At 39.5% G+C, this 21867-nt stretch overlaps 1 protein-coding gene across 1 annotated transcript in view; it reads left to right on the top strand.

The window, feature by feature from the left end:
- Positions 1-21867, top strand: part of LOC148064101 (netrin-G1-like) — an 85930-nt gene that overhangs the window by 39089 nt on the left and 24974 nt on the right. Inside the window, exon 3 of the mRNA XM_087811990.1 lies at positions 1861-2504. Within this exon, the coding sequence (XP_087668116.1) occupies positions 1861-2504 (644 nt within the window). The remainder of the gene's footprint in view (positions 1-1860; positions 2505-21867) is intronic.

Consider the following 21867-nt stretch of genomic DNA (forward strand, 5'->3'; position numbering starts at 1 on the left):
TTGCAGACGCGAGTTAAATCTCAGACCGTTTTGAACGAAGACGAGATCCTCCGCATGAGACTTTTACTTGAAGACAAAAGACAGTGGCTGTTCTCCAATAAAAAGCTAATGGCGTCTGCTTATCAGTATTCCTTCTGGTGATCTGCCCTGGGCGCCGCAACACTGCAGAGATAACCGAGGAATGTTGCAGATAGCCTTGTTCTCACCTTTGGATAATTTTGCGTGTAGAGTGTCAGATGATTGCAGATTATCGAACCACTTTACAGTTGATCTGAATCTCATCAGCACTTAACCTCATTGTTCCTTCGGCAGAGGTGAGGAGAATGTCAATTGGAGTGTCTGTCTCTCCTCTTTCTTCGGCTTCTCTTTCTTCCGTCTCCCCCCCCCCCCCTCAGGAGTACACAAAGACTTCTCGCACACAAACACAAATGTCCAGATCCGGAGCCGCTCTCTGCACAAACCCAAGGCGAACCGACAAACACACAAATACACACACCCATGAAAAATGCATGTTTCTTTTTCGAGTCTTTCATAAGAAAACACTCGTTCGGGATTCTAATCCAATCGCGCCCGGGAATACCGCACAGGAATATCAATTACCACACAGCTGATTCCATTTACACGAAATATAAATGGTTTCAGGATGAATTGGACTTCAGAGGAAGATGTCGCTCACATTTCTTTGTGAGTTTGAAAGCGAAGGATCAAAGGCACACGGTGTAGAAATGTCGGCTCAGTCGGTGCTTAAGCAGTTTTTTTTCTAGCAATGACTCTTCCCTAGATGCTCCTGGTTAACAGAGGTATAGACTCCCTGAACTAGTACTCTCATTTGCCTTCTTTATTTAATAGTTTGAAAGTGAAGGACCAAAGGCACCAGCCAGCTCAATAAAAAAAAGTATTTAATTGTTGAATTAATTCCTTTTATTTATTACACTTCCCTAGTTAAACCTGGTTAACAATGATAATGTCTCCTTAAGTATAATACAGTTTGTGCTTTTGAGTTTTTTCATAATTTGAAAGTGAAAAGGTCAAATGCACCAGAAAGAATAGCCACATAAACCAAGATATTGTCAATGTTTCCTTGAAAAAAAAAAAACAGTTTTTCACAATTTGTTGTGTGGAACACATTCCAAAACCGCCGAGTTATCATCATAATCTCAGTTTCTAAGAATTGGTGCTCGGCCCTCAATTTTTTTTTAATTTTATTATTATTTGTTCAGGCTTTTCCTTGATTTTCTGGAACTCCGGTGTTGTTCTCAGTATTATCTTGATCTTTAAAGTATATCCTTTTTTGAGTATTGTTTTGATTGTTAAAGCGCTTTGTGACCCTGGTCTGGAAAAGCGCTATATAAATAAATATTACTTACTTACTTACTTACTTACTCTAACCGCTTCGCTATTAGTTTATAGACGAGGCAGGGCCTCGAGGATTAACCAATAGCGAAGCGGTTATAGGGCGGAGAACCAAATGACGTAGAACTGACTGAGGTTGTTACAGCATAAAGAAAATACATGACAAAAATGGATAAAAGAAAATTGCTTTGCCAACCGAAACAAACCAGGAAGCAACTGCAAGCCGATCGATGATCGTCCATAAATCAAATGAGGGCTATAGATGTTGAAATCATAGATATCATCAAAGGATTTATAAATGGCAATGGGACACTTTGGTAATAGAGCATAGAATTTAAGATAAGATAAACAAGAGGAAAATAAAGGTATCAATTAGTGGAAGATAATGGCAGTAGATACCGTAATCATACAATACCAGATTCTCAGGTATTAGGTGAATAGAAAAGTTGTTGTTTTTGTACCTTAAAATATTGAAATAAAACGTTAAATCTTCTCTCGTCCACACAGGAGAACCCTTACATGTGCAACAATGAATGTGACGCGAGCACCGACGAGTTGGCCCACCCGCCCGAACTGATGTTCGACTTTGAGGGTCGCAACCCGACGACCTTCTGGCAGTCCTCGTCTTGGAAGAAGTACCCCAAGCCCCTGCAGGTTAACCTCACGCTCTCCTGGAACAAGACCGTCGAGCTCACCGATGACATCGTGTTGACCTTCGAGTCGGGCCGACCGGAGCAGATGGTCCTGGAGAAGTCCCTCGACTACGGGCGGACCTGGACCCCCTACCAGTTCTACGCCACCGACTGCTTGGACGGATTCACCATGGAGCCCAAGACCGTTGGCGACCTCACACAGCGCACCCTGCTGGATATCATCTGCACCGAGGACTACTCCAGAGGCTACGTGTGGAAGAACGACAAGACCGTACGCTTTGAGATTAAGGACCGCTTTGCACTGTTCGCCGGACCTCGGCTACACAACATGGCTTCTCTGTACGGACAGCTGGATACCACCAAGAACCTGAGGGACTTCTTCACCATCACCGATCTGAGGATTAGGCTGCTGAAACCAGCCACTGGGGCCACCATGGTGGACGAGAACAACCTCTCCAGATACTTCTACGCTATTTCAGACATCAAGGTGCAAGGACGGTAAGTCTTCTTTACAAAGTAAGAGAGTTTTTGGTTTAGTTACCTTACACAGGCCTGATATAGGGCTTTACCCATTTTATCTGCTCAGCCCAGCTGGGTGCCGGGTTTGTTATTTGGAACCCCTTTTTTGGGGGGCCATTCTTAGTAGTCATGCATAGTCCAGTAATGGTTTATAGACAGACATAGGGACAGATATTATGAAAGATGTTTTATGAAAGAGTCTCATGTCTAACAGATACTTTTGTCTTGTGACTAGTTTAGCGCTTGGATTCAAACTAAAAAGACAGGAAAAAAAAGTACTATATCAGAAAACGCCAGGAATAGTCTTGGGAATATCCAACAAAATGTTTGGAGCTTCTTTAGAAGCAGGAGAGTCCTGCTGAAAGGTATTAAAAACAGAAAAGGAAGTGATCCAACCAAAATAAAAGACAGTCTTGTGGTGAAAAAGTTGTTTATCTTGGGGCGTCCAACTAAATGCTTTTAGTATTTATTAGAGAAAATAGAGACTGACGCAGAATTTTTAACAGTTATAGTCTAGTGACTGATTTAGCGTTTAAAAGTCTGGTTAGTTTGGACTTTGACCGTTAACAGAAAAAAGCAGGGGTGGGGGGGGTTTGAAAAAGTACAAGTTTGATTTGACCATCATGACACATTTAATTTCATGGTGAAAAACCTGACTCATCATTTTTTTTTTAACGAAATATCTGGTTTCTTCCACCCCTGGAATCTCTCCGTGGAAGTATCAGTGAAGCAGGATGTTATCAGTCCAACCCTTCAGCCACCAGGCTTTTCAGTTAGGTTAGGTGGCGGCTCCTTTTTTTCAGAGCTCAGCAGATTTTCCCCCTTCAAAAAAAAAAAAAAGGAAAAGGATATTATCCTTTTAATTACTTTATAAAATTCGGTTCTCGACTCAATTCGGCCTTCAAAGTTTGCCTTCTTTCAGACTTTTGAAAAGTGATGCGAGTAGAACCAGTCGATGAATGACTTATTGTTACGATAGACGGGTTTGAAGCGCTACGATCTTAGATCAGCATAAAAGAAAGAAAGAAAGAAAGTTGAAGATTTAAATAATAATTCACTTAACTCGGAACAAAAACTTTGACTGGTTTTGAATTTTTTTGTGATGAGCTTTTTTAAGATCTAATTAATCTGTGAGACCTTTGGGAAAAAACCTTGGTTCTATACTAAACCGTACAAACCTCCCTTAAGCTGGTCCTGATCAAACATTACGATGATTGATTGTCGGACTCGGTGAATAAAATGACTTTATAAGTAAAAAAAAAAAAAGGGAAATTAGTTAAAAATGTCCAATTTAATAAAGCAATATCAAAATATGAAATCAACAAGAGTCCAATGTCACAATACACAAACCAGAGTCCAATATATTTTAATACACAAACCAGAGTCCAATGTCACAATACAAAAAACAAGAGTCCAATGTCACAATACAAAAAACAAGAGTCCAATGTCACAATACACAAACCAGAGTCCAATATATTTTAATACACAAACCAGAGTCCAATGTCACAATACAAAAAACAAGAGTCCAATGTCACAATACAAAAAACAAGAGTCCAATGTCACAATACACAAACCAGAGTCCAATATATTTTAATACACAAACCAGAGTCCAATGTCACAATACAAAAAACAAGAGTCCAATGTCACAATACACAAACCAGAGTCCAATCTATTTTAATACACAAACCAGAGTCCAACGTCACAATACAAAAAACAAGAGTCCAATGTCACAATACACAAACCAGAGTCCAATCTATTTTAATACACAAACCAGAGTCCAACGTCACAATACAAAAAACAAGAGTCCAATGTCACAATACACAAACCAGAGTCCAATCTATTTTAATACACAAACCAGACTCCAATGTCACAATACAAAAAACAAGAGTCCAATGTCACAATACACAAACCAGAGTCCAATATATTTTAATACACAAACCAGAGTCCAATGTCACAATACAAAAAATAAGAGTCCAATGTCACAATACACAAACCAGAGTCCAATCTATTTCAATACACAAACCAGAGTCCAATGTCACAATACAAAAAACAAGAGTCCAATGTCACAATACACAAACCAAAGTCCAATCTATTTTAATACACAAACCAGAGTCCAATGTCACAATACACAAACCAGAGTCCAATCTATTTTAATACACAAACCAGAGTCCAATGTCACAATACAAAAAACAAGAGTCCAATGTCACAATACACAAACCAGAGTCCAATCTATTTTAATACACAAACCAGAGTCCAATGTCACAATACAAAAAACAAGAGTCCAATGTCACAATACACAAACCAGAGTCCAATTATTTTAATACATAAATAAGAGTCCAATGTCACGGTACAAATAACAAGAGTCCAATATATTTTAATACACGAACAGGGGTCCAACTTTGCAATACAAAAATCAGAGTCCACACCCTCAATACACAAACAAGAGTCCAATACATCATAACACAATTACAGTTCAAAAACTAAAACGTTCACCAACTCGAGTAACAGACAGGAAACAAAAACCAGGAGGACAAATCGTAAAACAGAAGAGAGACTCTCAAAACTTAATTAAATATTCTGGTTTCTGGTCTGGAGGCAGGTGGTAAAAATTCCGCAGGTGATTAATTGATCAGCTTCAGCCATATACCATCAGTTGAGCCCAAGGGAAAGAGGAAGGGAGAAAACAGGAAGTGAAAAACCAAAATAAAAGCGCAACAAAACCAAAACATGACAAACCCCTCATTAAACACTTTAATTAATTTTTTGTTTGTTTCACAAAACCTGTTTTTTTCTTATTCTCAACATGCGACAACTATGATCAAGGACTTCCTGTAATCGTATTTAAGAACAAGACTTCTGTTCTTAACACATATTAACTTATTTAGAAGAAAAAAAAACTTTTAATTTTGTGCTGCTATTGTTGGTTAAACCTGGCCAGAAGTTGGAGCAACTCATATCTATAGCATTTTCCCCAAAACGATTTCACTGTTTATTCGCGGGAGATTTGTATATAAAACATCGTTAAACATCCGTAACTGAATTCACATTAAGATCTCATGACCTCTGGTGAGAAACTTGACTTGAGTTGATCACTTCCTGTTGACTTTTATGCTTGACTTGTGAGCGCTGCAGGGCCCTCTAGTGGACACGAGCAGCACATACATCAAAAAAGCCATTTGAGCGTTTCGTCTTTGCAATTTGTAAACGTCACATCAAACTACATTTACTACTGATAAGAGTCTCATCAAGTTTAATTACAGAGTTTCTTTAGTCGTTTAGAACCTCAACGCTATTTACGACCCCCCCCCACCGACCCCCCAAACCCAACGAGCCACGCGGCGGTCGTAAAAACGGACGGGAGGCGCGTCAACGGTTGGTTTATAGCAGGATAACTAGGTTGTTAATGACCCGTCGGACGAGCCCCGTGTGGATTCAACCGTTCGCGGCTGATTAGAATTCGGCCGGCAGATTAAAAACCATTAGCGCGGCGGCTAATTGGTTGGAGGCTAATCAGGCAATTAAGAGCATTTGCGGCTGATTAAATGCTAATCCTGCGGGAGGTATCACGACCATCGGCGGCGACATCGTTGCGTCGGCGATCAAACAATCTGTGAGGATGAATGTAGCCGTTCTTCATCCCCCCCCCGCCCCCCATGGCTGCACCCTTTTCTTCACCTGCTGCGCTTTTTCAAATATTAAAACCAGATGAATAAACGGAAGATAATAAAAACCTTTGCAAACTCCAAGGAGGATTCAAAAGAGTCGGTTAATAATTGATTAATAATATTTTATTACGACCATGTTTTATTTAAAACTTACTAAAAACCTTTAAGTCTTGCTCGATGAGATGTTTATGTGTTTCAACTCTGGGGAAATATTCACCTTCAGTAGAGCAGAGGTCGACGCAAGGCCGTAAATAATGAATCGAAGATTTTACTCTCCAGGAATTGAAGAAGAACATGAACATTTCTGACTCAGTGGCTGATAAAAGTTTGTTCACTTTGTTTTAAGATACATTTTTCTCTTCTTTTCTACCAACTTTGACTTTTTAAAATGAAAATGCTAAATCGTTTAACAGATAATTGTCTTTACTATTATTTTATTCATTTTGTGGTGTATTTCTCTCTTTATACTTTATTTATTTAATTTTTTTATGTTGATTTTCTTTGGGTTTTTTTGTTGATGATGAATGATGTTTCCTTACCACTGGAGCGAGTTGGAGCCCAGTACCAGGCAGTGATGGAAAGTCGATGATGGTCTTGAAGAGCTTCAATGGAATTTCTTTAGATACATTTCATGTTTGTGTTGCGTTTTCTGAACCATGATTCTTTGGAAAAGTGATCCTACGATCCATCGTCGGCATGAAAGAAAGAAAGAAAGTTGAAGACTTGAATTATTCACTCGGCTCGGAACAAAAACTTAGATTAAGGTTTGACGTCTTTTACGTGATGAGCTCTTTTATGATAGAATCAATTTGTGAGACCTACACAAACAAGGGTCCAATATCTAAATACACAAACAAGAGTCCAATATCTCAATACTCAAACAAGGGTCCAATATCTCAATACAAAAACAAGGGTCCAATATCTCAATACACAAACAAGGGTCCAATATCTAAATACACAAACAAGGGTACAATATTTAAATACACAAACAAGGGTACAATATCTCAATACACAAACAAGGGTCCATTATCTCAATACACAAACAAGGGTCCAATATCTAAATACACAAACAAGGGTCCAATATCTCAATACACAAACAAGGGTCCAATATCTTAATACACAAACAAGGGTACAATATCTCAATACACAAACAAGGGTCCAATATCTCAATACACAAACAAGGGTCCAATATCTAAATACACAAACAAGGGTACAATATCTCAATACACAAACAAGGGTCCAATATCTCAATACACAAACAAGGGCCCAATATCTCAATACACAAACAAGGATCCAATATCTCAATACACAAACAAGGGTCCAATATCTTAATACACAAACAAGGGTACAATATCTCAATACACAAATAAGGGTACAATATCTCAATACACAAACAAGGGTCCAATATTTAAATACACAAACAAGGGTACAATATCTCAATACACAAACAAGGGTACAATATCTCAATACACAAACAAGGGTCCAATATCTCAATACACAAACAAGGGTCCAATATCTCAATACAAAAACAAGGGTACAATATCTCAATACACAAACAAGGGTCCAATATCTCAATACACAAACAAGGGTCCAATATCTCAATACACAAACAAGGGTCCAATATCTCAATACAAAAACAAGGGTCCAATATCTCAATACACAAACAAGGGTCCAATATCTTAATACACAAACAAGGGTACAATATCTCAATACACAAACAAGGGCCCAATATCTCAATACACAAACAAGGGTCCAATATCTCAATACACAAACAAGGGTCCAATATCTCAATACACAAACAAGGGTCCAATATCTTAATACACAAACAAGGGTACAATATCTCAATACACAAACAAGGGTCCAATATCCTTATACACAAACAAGGGTCCAATATCTAAATACACAAACAAGGGTCCAATATCTCAATACACAAACAAGGGTCCAATATCTAAATACACACACAAGGGTCCAATATCTCAATACACAAACAAGGGTACAGTTTCTCATAACAAGCAGAGTAAAAAATCTCACAGTAAATGTCCAAAAACTCAAAACTTTTTTTCAATAATTTTTTCCATAATTGCAGCACATTACCACGCAGTGATGAAGGGCTGATGATGGTCAAGTAATCGCATTGGAACATATTCAGTCACAGTTAATGTTTTTTCGTAAATTAACCTCACCATTGAATTCTATTTCAAGCAGAGAGTTGCAGCCCAGTACCAGACAGTGATGGAAGACTCATGATTGTCTTAGTTGGTATAGAAGAGCTTCGATGGGATTTAATTAGTCACAGCAATTGTTTTTTTAATGATCTTTCTTAACCATTGGAATCCATTTTAATCAAAGAGTACCTCGTGGTGATGGGCGGCTGATGACGGTCAATGATGGTATAGAAGAGCTTTAATGGGATTTAATGAGTCACAGTAATTGTTTTCTTTTGTTTTTTAATGTTCTTTCTGACAATTGAACTCCATTTTAATCTGAGAGTTGCAGCAGAGTACCTCACAGTGATGGACGGCTGATTATGGTCTAAGCTGGTATAGAAGAGCTTCAATGGGATTTAATAAGTCGCAGTAATTATTATTATTTTATTTTTTTTAATGATCTTTCTTCACCATTGGAATCCATTTTAATCAAAGAGTTGCAGCAGAGTACCTCACAGTGATGGGCGGCTGATGACGGTTGATGATGGTATAGAAGAGCTTCAATGGGATTTAATGAGTCACAGTAACTGTTTTCTTTGGTTTTTTAAAATTATCTTTCTTAACCATTGGAATCCGTTTTAATCAAAGAGTTGCAGCAGAGTACGTAGCAGTGATGGACGGCTGATGACGGTCTAAGCCTGTATCGTCAAAGGCAAATGAGCTCCGATACAAAAGTCTACATTCTTTTTTTTTTATTTTTAAAAAGGTCAAAATACGAGCTTCAATGGAATTCATTGAGTCACGGTAAAAGAAAATCTTTCAATTATCTTGCTATTCATTATTCTGAATGATCGGCGCTATATAAATAAAAATTACTTACTTACTTACTTACTTACAGTCTGTTTTCATGTCTTAACAAGAAGGATCTGTCTCGCCTGCAGTTGATACAGAACTCTGAAGTGAGAATTCTAACCCGCTCTAGTAGAAGAACTCACATTTCTCCGATCCTTAAAACTCTTCACTGGCTGCCTCAGGATCAACTTTAAAATTCTGGTTCTTACTTTCAGATCTATTCATGGTCAGACCTTCCATCAGTGATCTGATCCAGACTTACACCCCAGCTCGGGCTCTGAGGTCTGTGGATCAGAATCTACTGATGGTTCCTGAACTTCCGGACCAGAAGAGAGAAATCCTTCCAGACTGTTTCTCTTTTTTGTATATATATATATATATATTTTGATTGTTTGAGCGCTTTGTGACCCTGGTCTAGAAAAGCGCTTTATAAATATAAATTACTTACTTACTTACTTACTATCTATTATCGGTCAGTCAATTTGCTATTTTTAATTGAATGTCATTTAAATGATCACCTACAATATATATGTTTAATTTGTTTGTTTGCCTTGAATGTTAACAATTAAAGGAAATTGATACAGGAATAAAAAGCACAAAATTGAGATCCAGCTTGAACACATTGTAGTCCTGCAAGAGGGGGAGGAGGTGAGGGGGGGAGACGAGGGAGACACAGGGGGGTGAAGGCGAGCAGCACATTAGCACTTATGGATTAGCTGCTTCTCCTTCCCAGGCCCTGCTGCAGCCCTGCAGACCTGCAGCTCCGACCAGCCGGCAGCGGTCATGTCTTAATTAACGCGCCGACACCTGATCAATAAGTTCAATACGTGAGCAGCGGCGTGAAAGGTGGGAGAGCGTGTGCAGTTCAAGGTTTTTGTTCGCCATTGATGTGCAATAAGATTTTCAATCGATAGCATAACGAAGGCCGGAGCAGAAGGAAGTCGAAAAAAAAACCTTTTTCTTTCTTTCTCTGCGGCAGATTCGACTCCTCGCGTCCCCGAGAGCCCGGCAGGCTTTTCTCTGCAGATCGCCTTATCACCGACTCTGAGTCCCGTAAAGCTGTTTTTCACAAAATTGGTGTTGTGTAACAATTGTGCCGCGATAAAGGAGATCAACTTTGATTCTTCTTCGCTCCGTGTGAAGCCGGGGTTTATCTAAACGTCACTTAAACATCAGAAGGATTTTCTGCCGACGGTCGTGTGACAATAGAGAGACGACACAAAGTAAACGGAAAATATGCACTTTTTAATTTTATTAAACTTATTTTTAGTCTTGTTACATTTTAAAAAAAGACATGATTATGAGGTAGATTATATCTTTTTATTTCGATTTCTGAGGCAAAAACACTAATAAATATGTTAAAGCGGAAAGAAAATAAACACAAAATAGTGAATATATCACGTATGTTTTATATAAACTTGTATTATGGTCGAAATATATCATTAAACTTCATTAAATTCACAATTTTGCGATACATTTGTTTTTATTAAAACACATTTATAATTATGAACTTTTTTTGGAGGGAATGTTATTTTTATTTGATTATTTTATTCAAATACTAATTAATACAATAGGGTTACATATAATTGAAACTATTAATTGATGCATTTAATGAAATTTATTTCAACCCATAAAGGAAGAAAGACAAATGAGCAATTTTTTATTTAGAAAAGTAAAATCATCTTTTCATCATTTGCTGACTCAGCAATTTTGGTTATTTTTAGCTTTCGTTTCTGTGGAGTTGAACCGACAGATGGACAGAGAGTTGTTTTTTTTGCAAGTTCAGGAGCTGGTCAGTTGTGCATCTACTGGACTTCTAATTCAATTACATGTCCAGTGACATCCCATAATGACATCAGACCATCTGTGTGCAGCAACGGTGTGGAAGAGTTTTGGCACAATAATTATTTTTATATTATTTGAAGGTATTTTTTCTTTCTTGTACATTAAAAAAACTATTGTAATATGAATAACTATAAATATATAAATAAATAAAAATATTAATAGTGTGAATATTCTTAAATATTCTCTACTCATTACGTCAGTTTTTAGCAGAAGAAAATTATATTTTTCCATGAGAAACAAACTATAATAAAGAGATTTGAGTTTAACAGGAAAATTGAACTGATTTCTTCTTTTTGTTGTCGTCATGGTCATTAACTAAACTGTTATAACCACACGAGTTATCAAGTCAATTTCATATATATTCTAGCAACAAAGTCGCACATTTAGAAGGAACAAAAAATGAAAAATTAGGAAACATTTGGAACTCTTGTTCGACACCAAGTATCTCTCGATCCTCGCTCAGATTCCTCTTCTTGGCTCTTCCCTCCACGAGGCCAATTAAAAAAAACCAAAGTGATGGAAGAACATTTGAAAATTTCCTTTTTTCTCGTATGAAAAGTAAGTAAGTAAGTAAGTAATATTTATTTATATAGCGCTTTTCCAGACCAGGGTCACAAAGCGCTTTAACAATCAAAACAATACTCAAAAAAGTACATACTTTAAAGGTCAAGATAATACTGAGAACAACACAGGAGTTCCAGAAAATCAAGGAAAAGCCTGAACAAATAGAAACGTCTTAAGATGTTTCTTGAAGGAGTCAGTAGATCCATCAAGCGCAAAGACAGAGGAAGATCGTTCCAAAGCTTAGGAGCAACAGCCTGAAAAGATTTCTCTCCTCTGGTCCTGAACCGTGAGTCGTGAAAAGCAAACGTAACCAACGTTCAAAGTGGACAACATTTCTGTTAAAAAAACAGTTTATTTTCATTTATTCACGGTTCTGCGACTGGACTTTACGAACTCTCTTTAAGTCCCTCCACGACTATACATACTGTTAACGTGTTGTCAAGAGCTCTAACATGTTCATGACCCTGTGGTCTGTTCCTGTCGCGGCAGACAAGATCTCTTAACTTTCAAAAACCCTCTCCCCGAGCTCTCCTCCACTGCCTCGACTGGTGCCCACGCTGGTTCACTTATCTTCCAGCAGATGTCTGTCACATGCTGCCACGTTATCTGCCAGTCATCGCCTCGTCTGCGGCGCTTAATTAGAGCTCGTTGCTGTCGTCCCTCTTGATGTCGGCGTCAGCGTCCGGCAAGAACGGTTTATACTTGCTTAAGATGACCCTGGTTCGCTTCTTTTTAACCCTTGTGTTATCTCTGGGTCGAGGTGACCCGGACGCCCGAAGATAAATGTGTTGACCCATAGATGACAAAGAAGGGTTCGGCTAAGAAGCTCTGCTAAGATATGGGTGTTTTCACAAACAGCCTTCTTAGGATATCCTGAAGATTAGGCCAAAGAAGGTTCTTAAGAAGCTCTTTGTGGACTTTGGCAACACCTTTATAAGGTGGACCTTCTTTGAGTTTAATGACATCTGTTGACATTCTTAATGTCTGTGAAATGTCACAGGGTTGTTAAAGTTAATCACTTGTAGCTGTTGTTTTATGAGTTTTATATGTCCTTGAATGCATCATTATGACGATCGTTGCAGCGAAAGTCTTATATGAATATATGTTGATTTATTGCAGTGTGTAAATGCAAAAATTCTGAGTTCAATGTTGTTTTACGGATTAAGTAGACTCTCAAATTGTATTTTATGTTAAATGGTTTAGTCATAGTAGTACTATAAACTCATATTTGCAGATGTGTGTGAAAAACGTAAACGAGTAATTCAATAGAACGTTTGTTTTTGTTGGTTTTATTATCCGGAAAAGTGGTCTTGTTGGGATCTCTGAGCATTTGGTTGCTAAGAAGGCCTTTAAGAGTGAGTCACCTCCATATTACATTTCCTTCTCAGTGAAAGATCTTCGTAAGCTAAGAGAGACCCTGAGGAACACATCCTTCTTTACTGATGTCAAACTTCAACTCTCCTGACTCACATGTTGTAAATGTTACTCTGAAATCTGGGCGAACGAGAGGTTACGAGAGTCCATTACGACGTAAAAATGACTTCACTCCTCCTCCAGCCTCGCTTTGTTTATACAACGGGTACCTTGGAGGCGGAGACTTCAGGGATCGATGGTGACAAACCTCCATGTTTGACCAATCACAGCAGAGTGGGCGTGGTCATGGTCAACAAGATTGCATCTCCAGAAAAATACAGTGTTTTCAGTCGGCGGGTCTTAAGATCATGTTCTAATGTTAATATTTCAAAGAGAGTTTTTGTACAAACGGACACACACTGATGATACAATAGAGTCACACATCACAACAACAACACACGCAAATACACAGTAGTTGAACTTTAAGAGCTGCTCCTAATAAGATCGTAGCACTTAAGAGCTTCTTAACCGATCTGAGAAACACCGGTCAAAGTCAAAATGGGAATCCTACTTCCTGTTTAAGTAAAAATACATTTTGTTCGGCCGGTGACCTGGACGACCTCTTGTGTGACTGGGTTTGACATTTGTTCTACACAAACACATGCATACAATCTTGGTTTGTATGTCGATCCAGTCCGTCACGAGCTTACGAAACACGCCTGGATCACGATAAAAAGGCCAAAATATCTTCTTATCTATCATACCATTGCTAGCTTGAAAACTGTTCCTTGCAAACGATGCTCACATCAATCCCGTTACGGCCATGAATTAGCCGGGAGCTAAGCTAACATCCCCGCTATCGTGGATCCACCGCGGAGGCCCACGTGGCTCATGCAAACAAAGGGTGGATTTATTTCGGTGCAACGTTCCCGGCGAGCAACACCACACATTCCCTGCAGCACAGAGTGTACAGTAGCTTCACATTTCCATACTGATATATGTCCCTATCTCGCCTCCTACGGCCGGGGTGAAGAGGAAGGCGGTGTGGGAGACATTACCATAGCGTATATACCTTACGTCCGTGCCCCGGCTCCATAATTGGCCCCTGTCATTGAAACAAATCACAGATTTTCAGAGAGGCCCCCCCCCCCTCAACGTTCAACAAATCCCCCTTTTCACGTCCACACGGAAAATTGGAGGAGGTAGAATTATGGCGTGATCCGGCTCCTAATATTTCAGCGACAATTTGGAATAGCCCTGGCGGGGACTGCTTTGTGTTTTTCTTCCGACGGAGAGCAAACAATTTGCCGGAGATGTATTGCATTACACCCGGAAGAATGACAAAATTGGCTACAGCGTTCCGGAGACAAAAAAAAAAACAAGCCCCTAATCGGACTCCTCAATTTCACGGTAACAGCGCACCCTAATGAGGTGACTGACTCGCGTCGTGAGAAATCTCAACGCCGCCGCCTCCCGACGCAGAAAGTTGGACGTGTACGAGTGTGTCGTTGAAGTTCTTTCAGACGCTGACACGGTGGCTTTTCGTTTTTCAGACCTACTGTGTGTTTTGTAAAGAGTTACCGTGAAGCATCGCCTCGTCCGTTTGACGCGAAAAAAAACTTCGTGAATACAATCCCGATGATGTGACATCACCAGACGATCAGGATGATAAGATAATGATACGTAAAGTTGGTGAATTTTTCATTCCGCGCGACATGATTGAGGTCACGGCTCCTGACCAGCCGTCGCCGGGTTCCGGCTAATCGGGGGAACATGGAGTCAATCACTGATCGGATCGGTGAGCGGCTGTCATGTGATCGAATTAAAATGTGATTAGCACCTTTAAACCTCTGTACGATCTGGAGATAAACTGTCTGGTGACGATTGTTTGGTCTTCATTTCCATCAAACTGACACAAAAACCATTTACTGTCGTTGAATTACTTTTTCTCATTGCCTTAAAAAAAAAGGATAGATTAATACTATTATTACTATAGATTTCCAATCATTTTCCTACGTCGACAACCAATCAGAAGTGGAGTGTGTGTGTGTGTGTGTGTGTGTGTGTGTGTGTGCTTTTGACGAGAAGATTGCACTTAAATATATTTCATTGAATAAATACTCCAGCTTTGAACAAGAATATGTGACACTAAAGGTACAACTTCTATTCTTATTTCGAACAGTTGAAATTGAAAGTTGGACAATATCAGAAAGCATGTTTTTTTCACTTAAAATGCTTAGCATTCTTAAAGGTTTTACTAGAACTGTATCATTTATAATCTCCTTTTATTAAAGTAATCCACGTTCCATTTTCACCGTAGCCATTAGCTTGTTGATGATATCGTTTTAAAGGACATTGGTACATGTAAGGTCTTCTTTTTCCGCACAAAACAATTCAACTTGAACTTTTATTTTTTTAACTTCAAAGAGATATCAGTCTTGGTTTATATTTGGCCCCTGGTTGTTTTCACTCCATCAAACGTGGCCCTAAAAAAAAACATGATGAACATTTCAACCAAAGAATGTAAAAATACAAATTTTTAATTGTAAAAGAAAACACTTTTTTAAATCTCGGGAGCTTTTTATAACAAGATCCAATGAGTCAAGTAAAAAATAAATAAAAGCAATAGTCAATGCTAATTTCTATTCCCGTCTTTCCAAAAAGTTCTCAAATGTTCGTTCAACTGGATGAAGATCCTTTTACTTTTATTTAAATTCTGAATGGGATAAATCTTGGATCTTAGCCACTGTTCACACTCGGCCCTTGATCCTTTTCACATCATCTTATGTGGCCCTCCTCTAAAAAAGGCTCTTCTATTGCAAGTCTTAGTCTAATAAATTGATTTTCTGCCAGGAAAACCGTGAGTGCGCTTTGCCCTGTGACAAAAAAACGATAAAAGCTACAAAAGAGTCAAATCCCACGTTGATAATTTGGACTTTTATCTACATTTTAAAGTTTGAATAGTGTGTCTCGTTCAAAGTATACCAGAGATGTCAACCTTTGAAAAACAAAGATTTCTTCCAGCACCATTCACTGTCAACAGGAAAATAGGATTGAGAATGCTATTATACTACGATGCTATGATATGATGTCACAGAAAGAGACAATTTCTAAGCGTAGTTTTTAATCATTTTGAATCTGCCATGCACAATCATTAAAAACCCTGAATTTTTCACTCACTTCATTCAACGGTCACAGTTCAAAAACTACACATAGTAGTAAAAAAGTTCAAATTCAATTAAAATACTACATTTTTAAGCTGGAACGGTGTTTCTACGTGAACGTATGCCAGCGCAGGAGATGTTGAAAAAAGATTTTGGACTTTTTTGACCTCTTCCCATTCATCCTTACGGGAGATTCATCATAGTTTTTCACGACTTACGTTGTGAAAAATGTATATTCTGGTCAGAAAAACAATAACACAGATTTTCTTTGCTTTTCTTCATTTTGTTTGCCATAGTAGTAAGGTTAGGGTTAGGGTTACGGTCAGGGTCAGGGTTAGGGTTAATCAGTGCCGTCAGAATTGTGTTTCAATCCAATGATATAATCAAGTGTTTTAACTTCACTCTCAAAGGAAATCAAGTCTAATATTCACAGTGAATCAATGTTGTCTTATGTTGTCACGTTACTAGCGTTATGTTGCGCAACAATGTCAGGATTTAGATTTTTTAAGTTGTCTAGATTTCAGACTTTTTCCTCACATGAGAACAAACAAGAGTTCTAAACTTAAACTCATGGAAATATAAGTCTAGAAAAAAGAAGTAATGTGAAGTAGAACGTTTTCCATTAAGTACCGAACCGTTTCAAATGGACTAAAGCACCCACAGCTCCATCTTGTCAGTCTCTTGTCAGCTGAGGTTTGTCGAAACACAACTTGAAATTTTGAAAAGTTTCTCCAATTTTGATTTCTGTCCATCCGTCAGCAGCTGCAATGTTCCATGAGACTTTCCAGGTGAATCGTCCGAGAAGTTTTTTCTTTTTCTTTTTCCGAGAGAGTCCTCAGTATGTATTTATGCAGCAGGGGAACTCATTACTGGTTCTGTGAGATGTTGGCTCGTCGGTGAGAGTAACAGTCGTGGGTTTGATTCCCTTGTGTTGCCGGTTGCTCACGGAAGCAACTGAGCTTAGGTTGAGATACTTTTTAAAAGTGAAAGAACGGTTAAACCCGCGATGTAAAACTTGTGATCCGCCTGAGCCGTTTCCTGATATCCCGTCTAAGAGTTAGCATCCGAGATGCATCGAGTCATTTAAGGATAGAGAAGCGATGGTGAAAGCCTGGAGGTCAAAACTCTTCTCTTAAATCTCTTAGCTTTTTTTGGTCGGTTTTACTGCAGAGACTGAGGTGGGATCAAGGATCATCATTTGGTTTCCCCAAGAATGTGTCACCGTTACCCGAGTTGGTTGTTGGTTGGCTTCACTCCTCCTCCAGCCTCGCTTTGTTTATACAACGGGTACCTTGAAGGTGGAGATTTCAGGGATTGATGGTGACAAACCTCCATGTTTGACCAATCACAGCAGAGTGGGCGTGGTCATGGCCAACAAGATTGCATCTCCAGAAAAAAACACAGTGTTTTCAGTCGGCAGGTCTTAAGATCACTTTCTAGTGTTAATACTTCAAAGAGAGTTTTTGTACAAACGGACACACACTGATTATACAATAGAGTCACACATCAAAATAACACACACAAACAAATACACAGTTGTTGAAATTTAAGAGCTGCTCCTAATAAGATCATAGCACTTCTACTTCGTAGAGCTTCTTAACCAATCTGAGAAACACCGGTCAAAATCAAAATGGGAATCCTACTTCCTGTTTAAGTAAAAATACATTTTTTTAAACAACGGTTAAACCCGCGATATAAAACTTGTGATCCGCCTGAGCCGTTTCCTGATATCCCGTCTAAGAGTTAGCATCCGAGATGCATCGAGTCATTTAAGGATGGAGAAGCGATGGTGAAAGCCTGGAGGTCAAAACTCTTCTCTTAAATCTCTTAGCTTTTTTTGGTCGGTTTTACTGCAGAGACTGAGGTGGGATCAATGATCATCATTTGGTTTCCCCAAGAATGTGTCACCGTTACCCGAGTTGGTTGTTGGTTGGCTTCACTCCTCCTCCAGCCTCGCTTTGTTTATACAACGGGTACCTTGAAGGGGGCGATTTCAGGGATTGATGGTGACAAACCTCCATGTTTGACCAATCACAGCAGAGTGGGCGTGGTCATGGTCAACAAGATTGCATCTCCAGAAAAAAACAGTGTTTTCAGTCGGCAGGTCTTAAGATCACTTTCTAGTGTTAATACTTCAAAGAGAGTTTTTGTACAAACGGACACACACTGATTATACAATAGAGTCACACATCAAAATAACACACACAAACAAATACACAGTAGTTAGTAGGTAGTAGTTAGCTTTTTTTGGTCGGTTTTACTGCAGAGACTGAGGTGGGATCAAGGATCATCATTTGGTTTCCCCAAGAATGTGTCACCGTTACCCGAGTTGGTTGTTGGTTGGCTTCACTCCTCCTCCAGCCTCGCTTTGTTTATACAACGGGTACCTTGAAGGTGGAGATTTCAGGGATTGATGGTGACAAACCTCCATGTTTGACCAATCACAGCAGAGTGGGCGTGGTCATGGTCAACAAGATTGCATCTCCAGAAAAAAACAGTGTTTTCAGTCGGCAGGTCTTAAGATCACTTTCTAGTGTTAATACTTCAAAGAGAGTTTTTGTACAAACGGACACACACTGATTATACAATAGAGTCACACATCAAAATAACACACACAAACAAATACACAGTAGTTAGTAGGTAGTAGTTAGCTTTTTTTGGTCGGTTTTACTGCAGAGACTGAGGTGGGATCAAGGATCATCATTTGGTTTCCCCAAGAATGTGTCCGTTACCCGAGTTGGTTGTTGGTTTTTCCCGTGACGGGTCTATTATCCTAAATTTAGTGTTTCCCTGAGAAAAGTTTGTCTTGAGTTATCATCATACCGCATGTCTTCAGATGATGTAATCCCGGGTGGATGTTCTGCCGGATTAGAGGCTTAAGGTTGCGTAGCCGGTCCAGGGTAAAACCAGCGAACAGACGAGCCCGGTAATCCCAGTAAGCTAGTGAAATGTACGTATTCTCCTGTGTGCAGAAAACAGGAAAACAATGTCCGTGTCAGTGTTCAAGGATGAAACTGTCACTCGTGCCAGAGAGAAGGATATAAGCCTCTTGTTGTTGCGTACCTTTTTCGGAATATTAGTCTTTGTCCGGCTCAGGAGCGTCTATTCCCCGAACGCCGGGGTTGGGGAAAAAAAGAAAACGACCTGATTTTAATATGACAATGCCGGCGGCAAAAGCATCGTACCCCGGTACCATCGCCGCCCCCTCCAGAGAGCGCTCGCTCCTCCATCTCTCACGCTACCTCCACCGGCTCCGGCCAGTTGATCCAGATTTTTCTGGTTTTTAATTAAACGGAAGGTCAACTCTCATCGCTCTTGACTTCGGGGAGCTAGCGCCGTCTGCATAGCAGAGGAGCGACACCCAGTCATTAACTTTATAGAGCAGCGGCTTTTAATTGATTTTAAAAAAGTGAAGGACTTTGCGGAAATCTGATGTCACGTTCGAGACTTGCTCTTCCCTGCCCTTGTGTGGCAGCACTTACTGTGAGGTAGCGGGGAAAAAAAACATGCATTTGTAAACCTAAATGAAGGTTTTAATTGTGTCTCCAATCAGGTGCAACATTTACATTTATAGATTTATAGATCACGTACCAGATCCGTCTTGGTGATCATCTCAGACAAATCATACGTCATAAGAAAGGAGGAGATTTATATAGTTTTTTTTTCTCATATTAGGTTAATTAAACTCCAACTTCAACTAATGTGTGTATCTGTGTGTTGTTGTGATGTTGGACTATATTGTGTCATCAGTGTCTGTTTGTATAAAACTCTCTCTTCATTGAAAATGATCTTAAGCTCCGCCCTCTGAAAACACTTTGTTTTTCTGGAGATTAAATCTTGTGTACAATAAACCACACCCACTCTGCTGTGATTGGTCAACCATCGAGGTTTGTCACCGCGTGTCAACAATCCTGGAAGTCTCCACCTCCAGGAGACTAGTTGTATAAACAAAGCAGGGTGTGATTACAGCTGACTGGAGGAGGAGTGAAGCCATTATTACATCATAATGGACTCTCGTAACCTCTTGTTCGCCCAGATTTCAGAGCAACTTTGTAAAGTAACACCTTCAAAACATGGTCATGATGAGGTGCATCTTGGAGACGAAGACTTCAACATTTGAAACATGTTTGTGAGTGATTTAACCCTTGAGTTGGCTTTCAGTCAATGTGACCCGAAGGCTCCTAAAACAAATGTGTCCGCGATGCACCTTGTGTTGTCTCTGGGTCAAGGTGAACGACCTCCGCCGCTGCATATGTATTTACGGAAGCCAGGGAGGTCGTTCACCTTGACCCTGAGACAACACAAGGGATACCAAAAAACAAATTTAATACAAAGGTTAATGAAAATGTTTCTTTCTGAATCCACAAGTTGATAATCTAGAAAACTCATCATTGAACAATTGTTAAGATAAGAGTGCCACTGAGCATCGTGTGACCTGGAGCTTTATCAGTCCATTACACTACAAACAACCTTTATAATCTGTTACTAAACTTGGTAATGAAGAACTTCCTCCTTCGATGTAGTGTAAGGAACACAAAGGGTGAGATCGACATCTAGTGTTGGACTGTGACGCAGGATTGAAAAAAACAAAAATGAATCTCTTTAGAACAGACGGATGGATAAAGCTTGGACAGATGAGTGGATGGATGGATGGATGGAAGGATGGATGGATGGATGGATGGATGGATGGATGGATGGATGGATGGCTGGATGGATGGATGGATGGATGGATGGATGGATGGATGGATGGATGGATGGATGGATGGATGGATGGATGGATGGATGGATGGATGGATGGATGGATGGATGGATGGATGGATAAGTGAAAGGATTGAGTACGGACACACACTGCAGGCTTAAGTCTTCAATACAGTTTGAAATGGTTGTATGGAAAAGTTGAGATATGGATGGATGGATAAATCAGTTTTAAGATTGAGAGACAGCTTGGACAGAAGAATTGATCATAAAAAAAACACTTTTAATGCAACTTTATAGGGTCTGATGCACGGTTGAAGTTGTGGACAGACGTATTTGGAAGGAAATTGGACAAATGTTGGTCGGTTTGATGGACCAACTGATGCGTCCGTGGATGGATGGATGTGTGGGTTGATGGATGGATGAAGGGTGGGTTGTTTAACAAGTGAATGAACAGCCTGATGTTCTTATTTTAATGTATTTAATAATCTTTTTATACTTTTTGGGGAATAGAAGCAGGAGCAGTCTGGTTCTGCTTGAGGTTTCTGCCTTCTAAAAGGGAGTTTTTCCTCACAACTGTCACGCTGTGATTCTCTCATTGTTGAGTAGCTGGGATCTGTTTTTATTTTCTCCAATATAGCCGGACTTAAACTGTAAAAGTGTCTTTGTTATGATTTAAATAAAATTGAATTGAAATTGAATTGTCGAGCCACCAATAGGTCGACTAGGTGAAGGATGAGACCAGGATGTAGACCCAGTTCTGGAAAAGATTTAAAGTTTATCTAGATGTGTAAAGACTGGTAGGTAAAGGGAAGAAGATGTTTGGAATTTCAACACCTGAGGTCGACAAATATCCAAGACACAAAAAGTCAATTACATCAGACGCCGGCGCCGCCGTCTCTGGGTCTTTTGAAGCGACAGACGCAAACCCGCCTGGGAAAGGAAAAGCTCCCCAGATCACGATAACAAACCGAGCCACGTTGTGAAACCGTGAGCCGCCCCGAATCCTCCGAGACCGCTCGGGTGTCAGATTGAATAGAAGGCCCCCCGACTGTCA

The sequence above is a fragment of the Callionymus lyra genome, chromosome 16 (assembly GCF_982586985.1).
Source record: "Callionymus lyra chromosome 16, fCalLyr1.hap1.1, whole genome shotgun sequence".
Taxonomy (NCBI): Eukaryota; Metazoa; Chordata; class Actinopteri; order Syngnathiformes; family Callionymidae; genus Callionymus; species Callionymus lyra.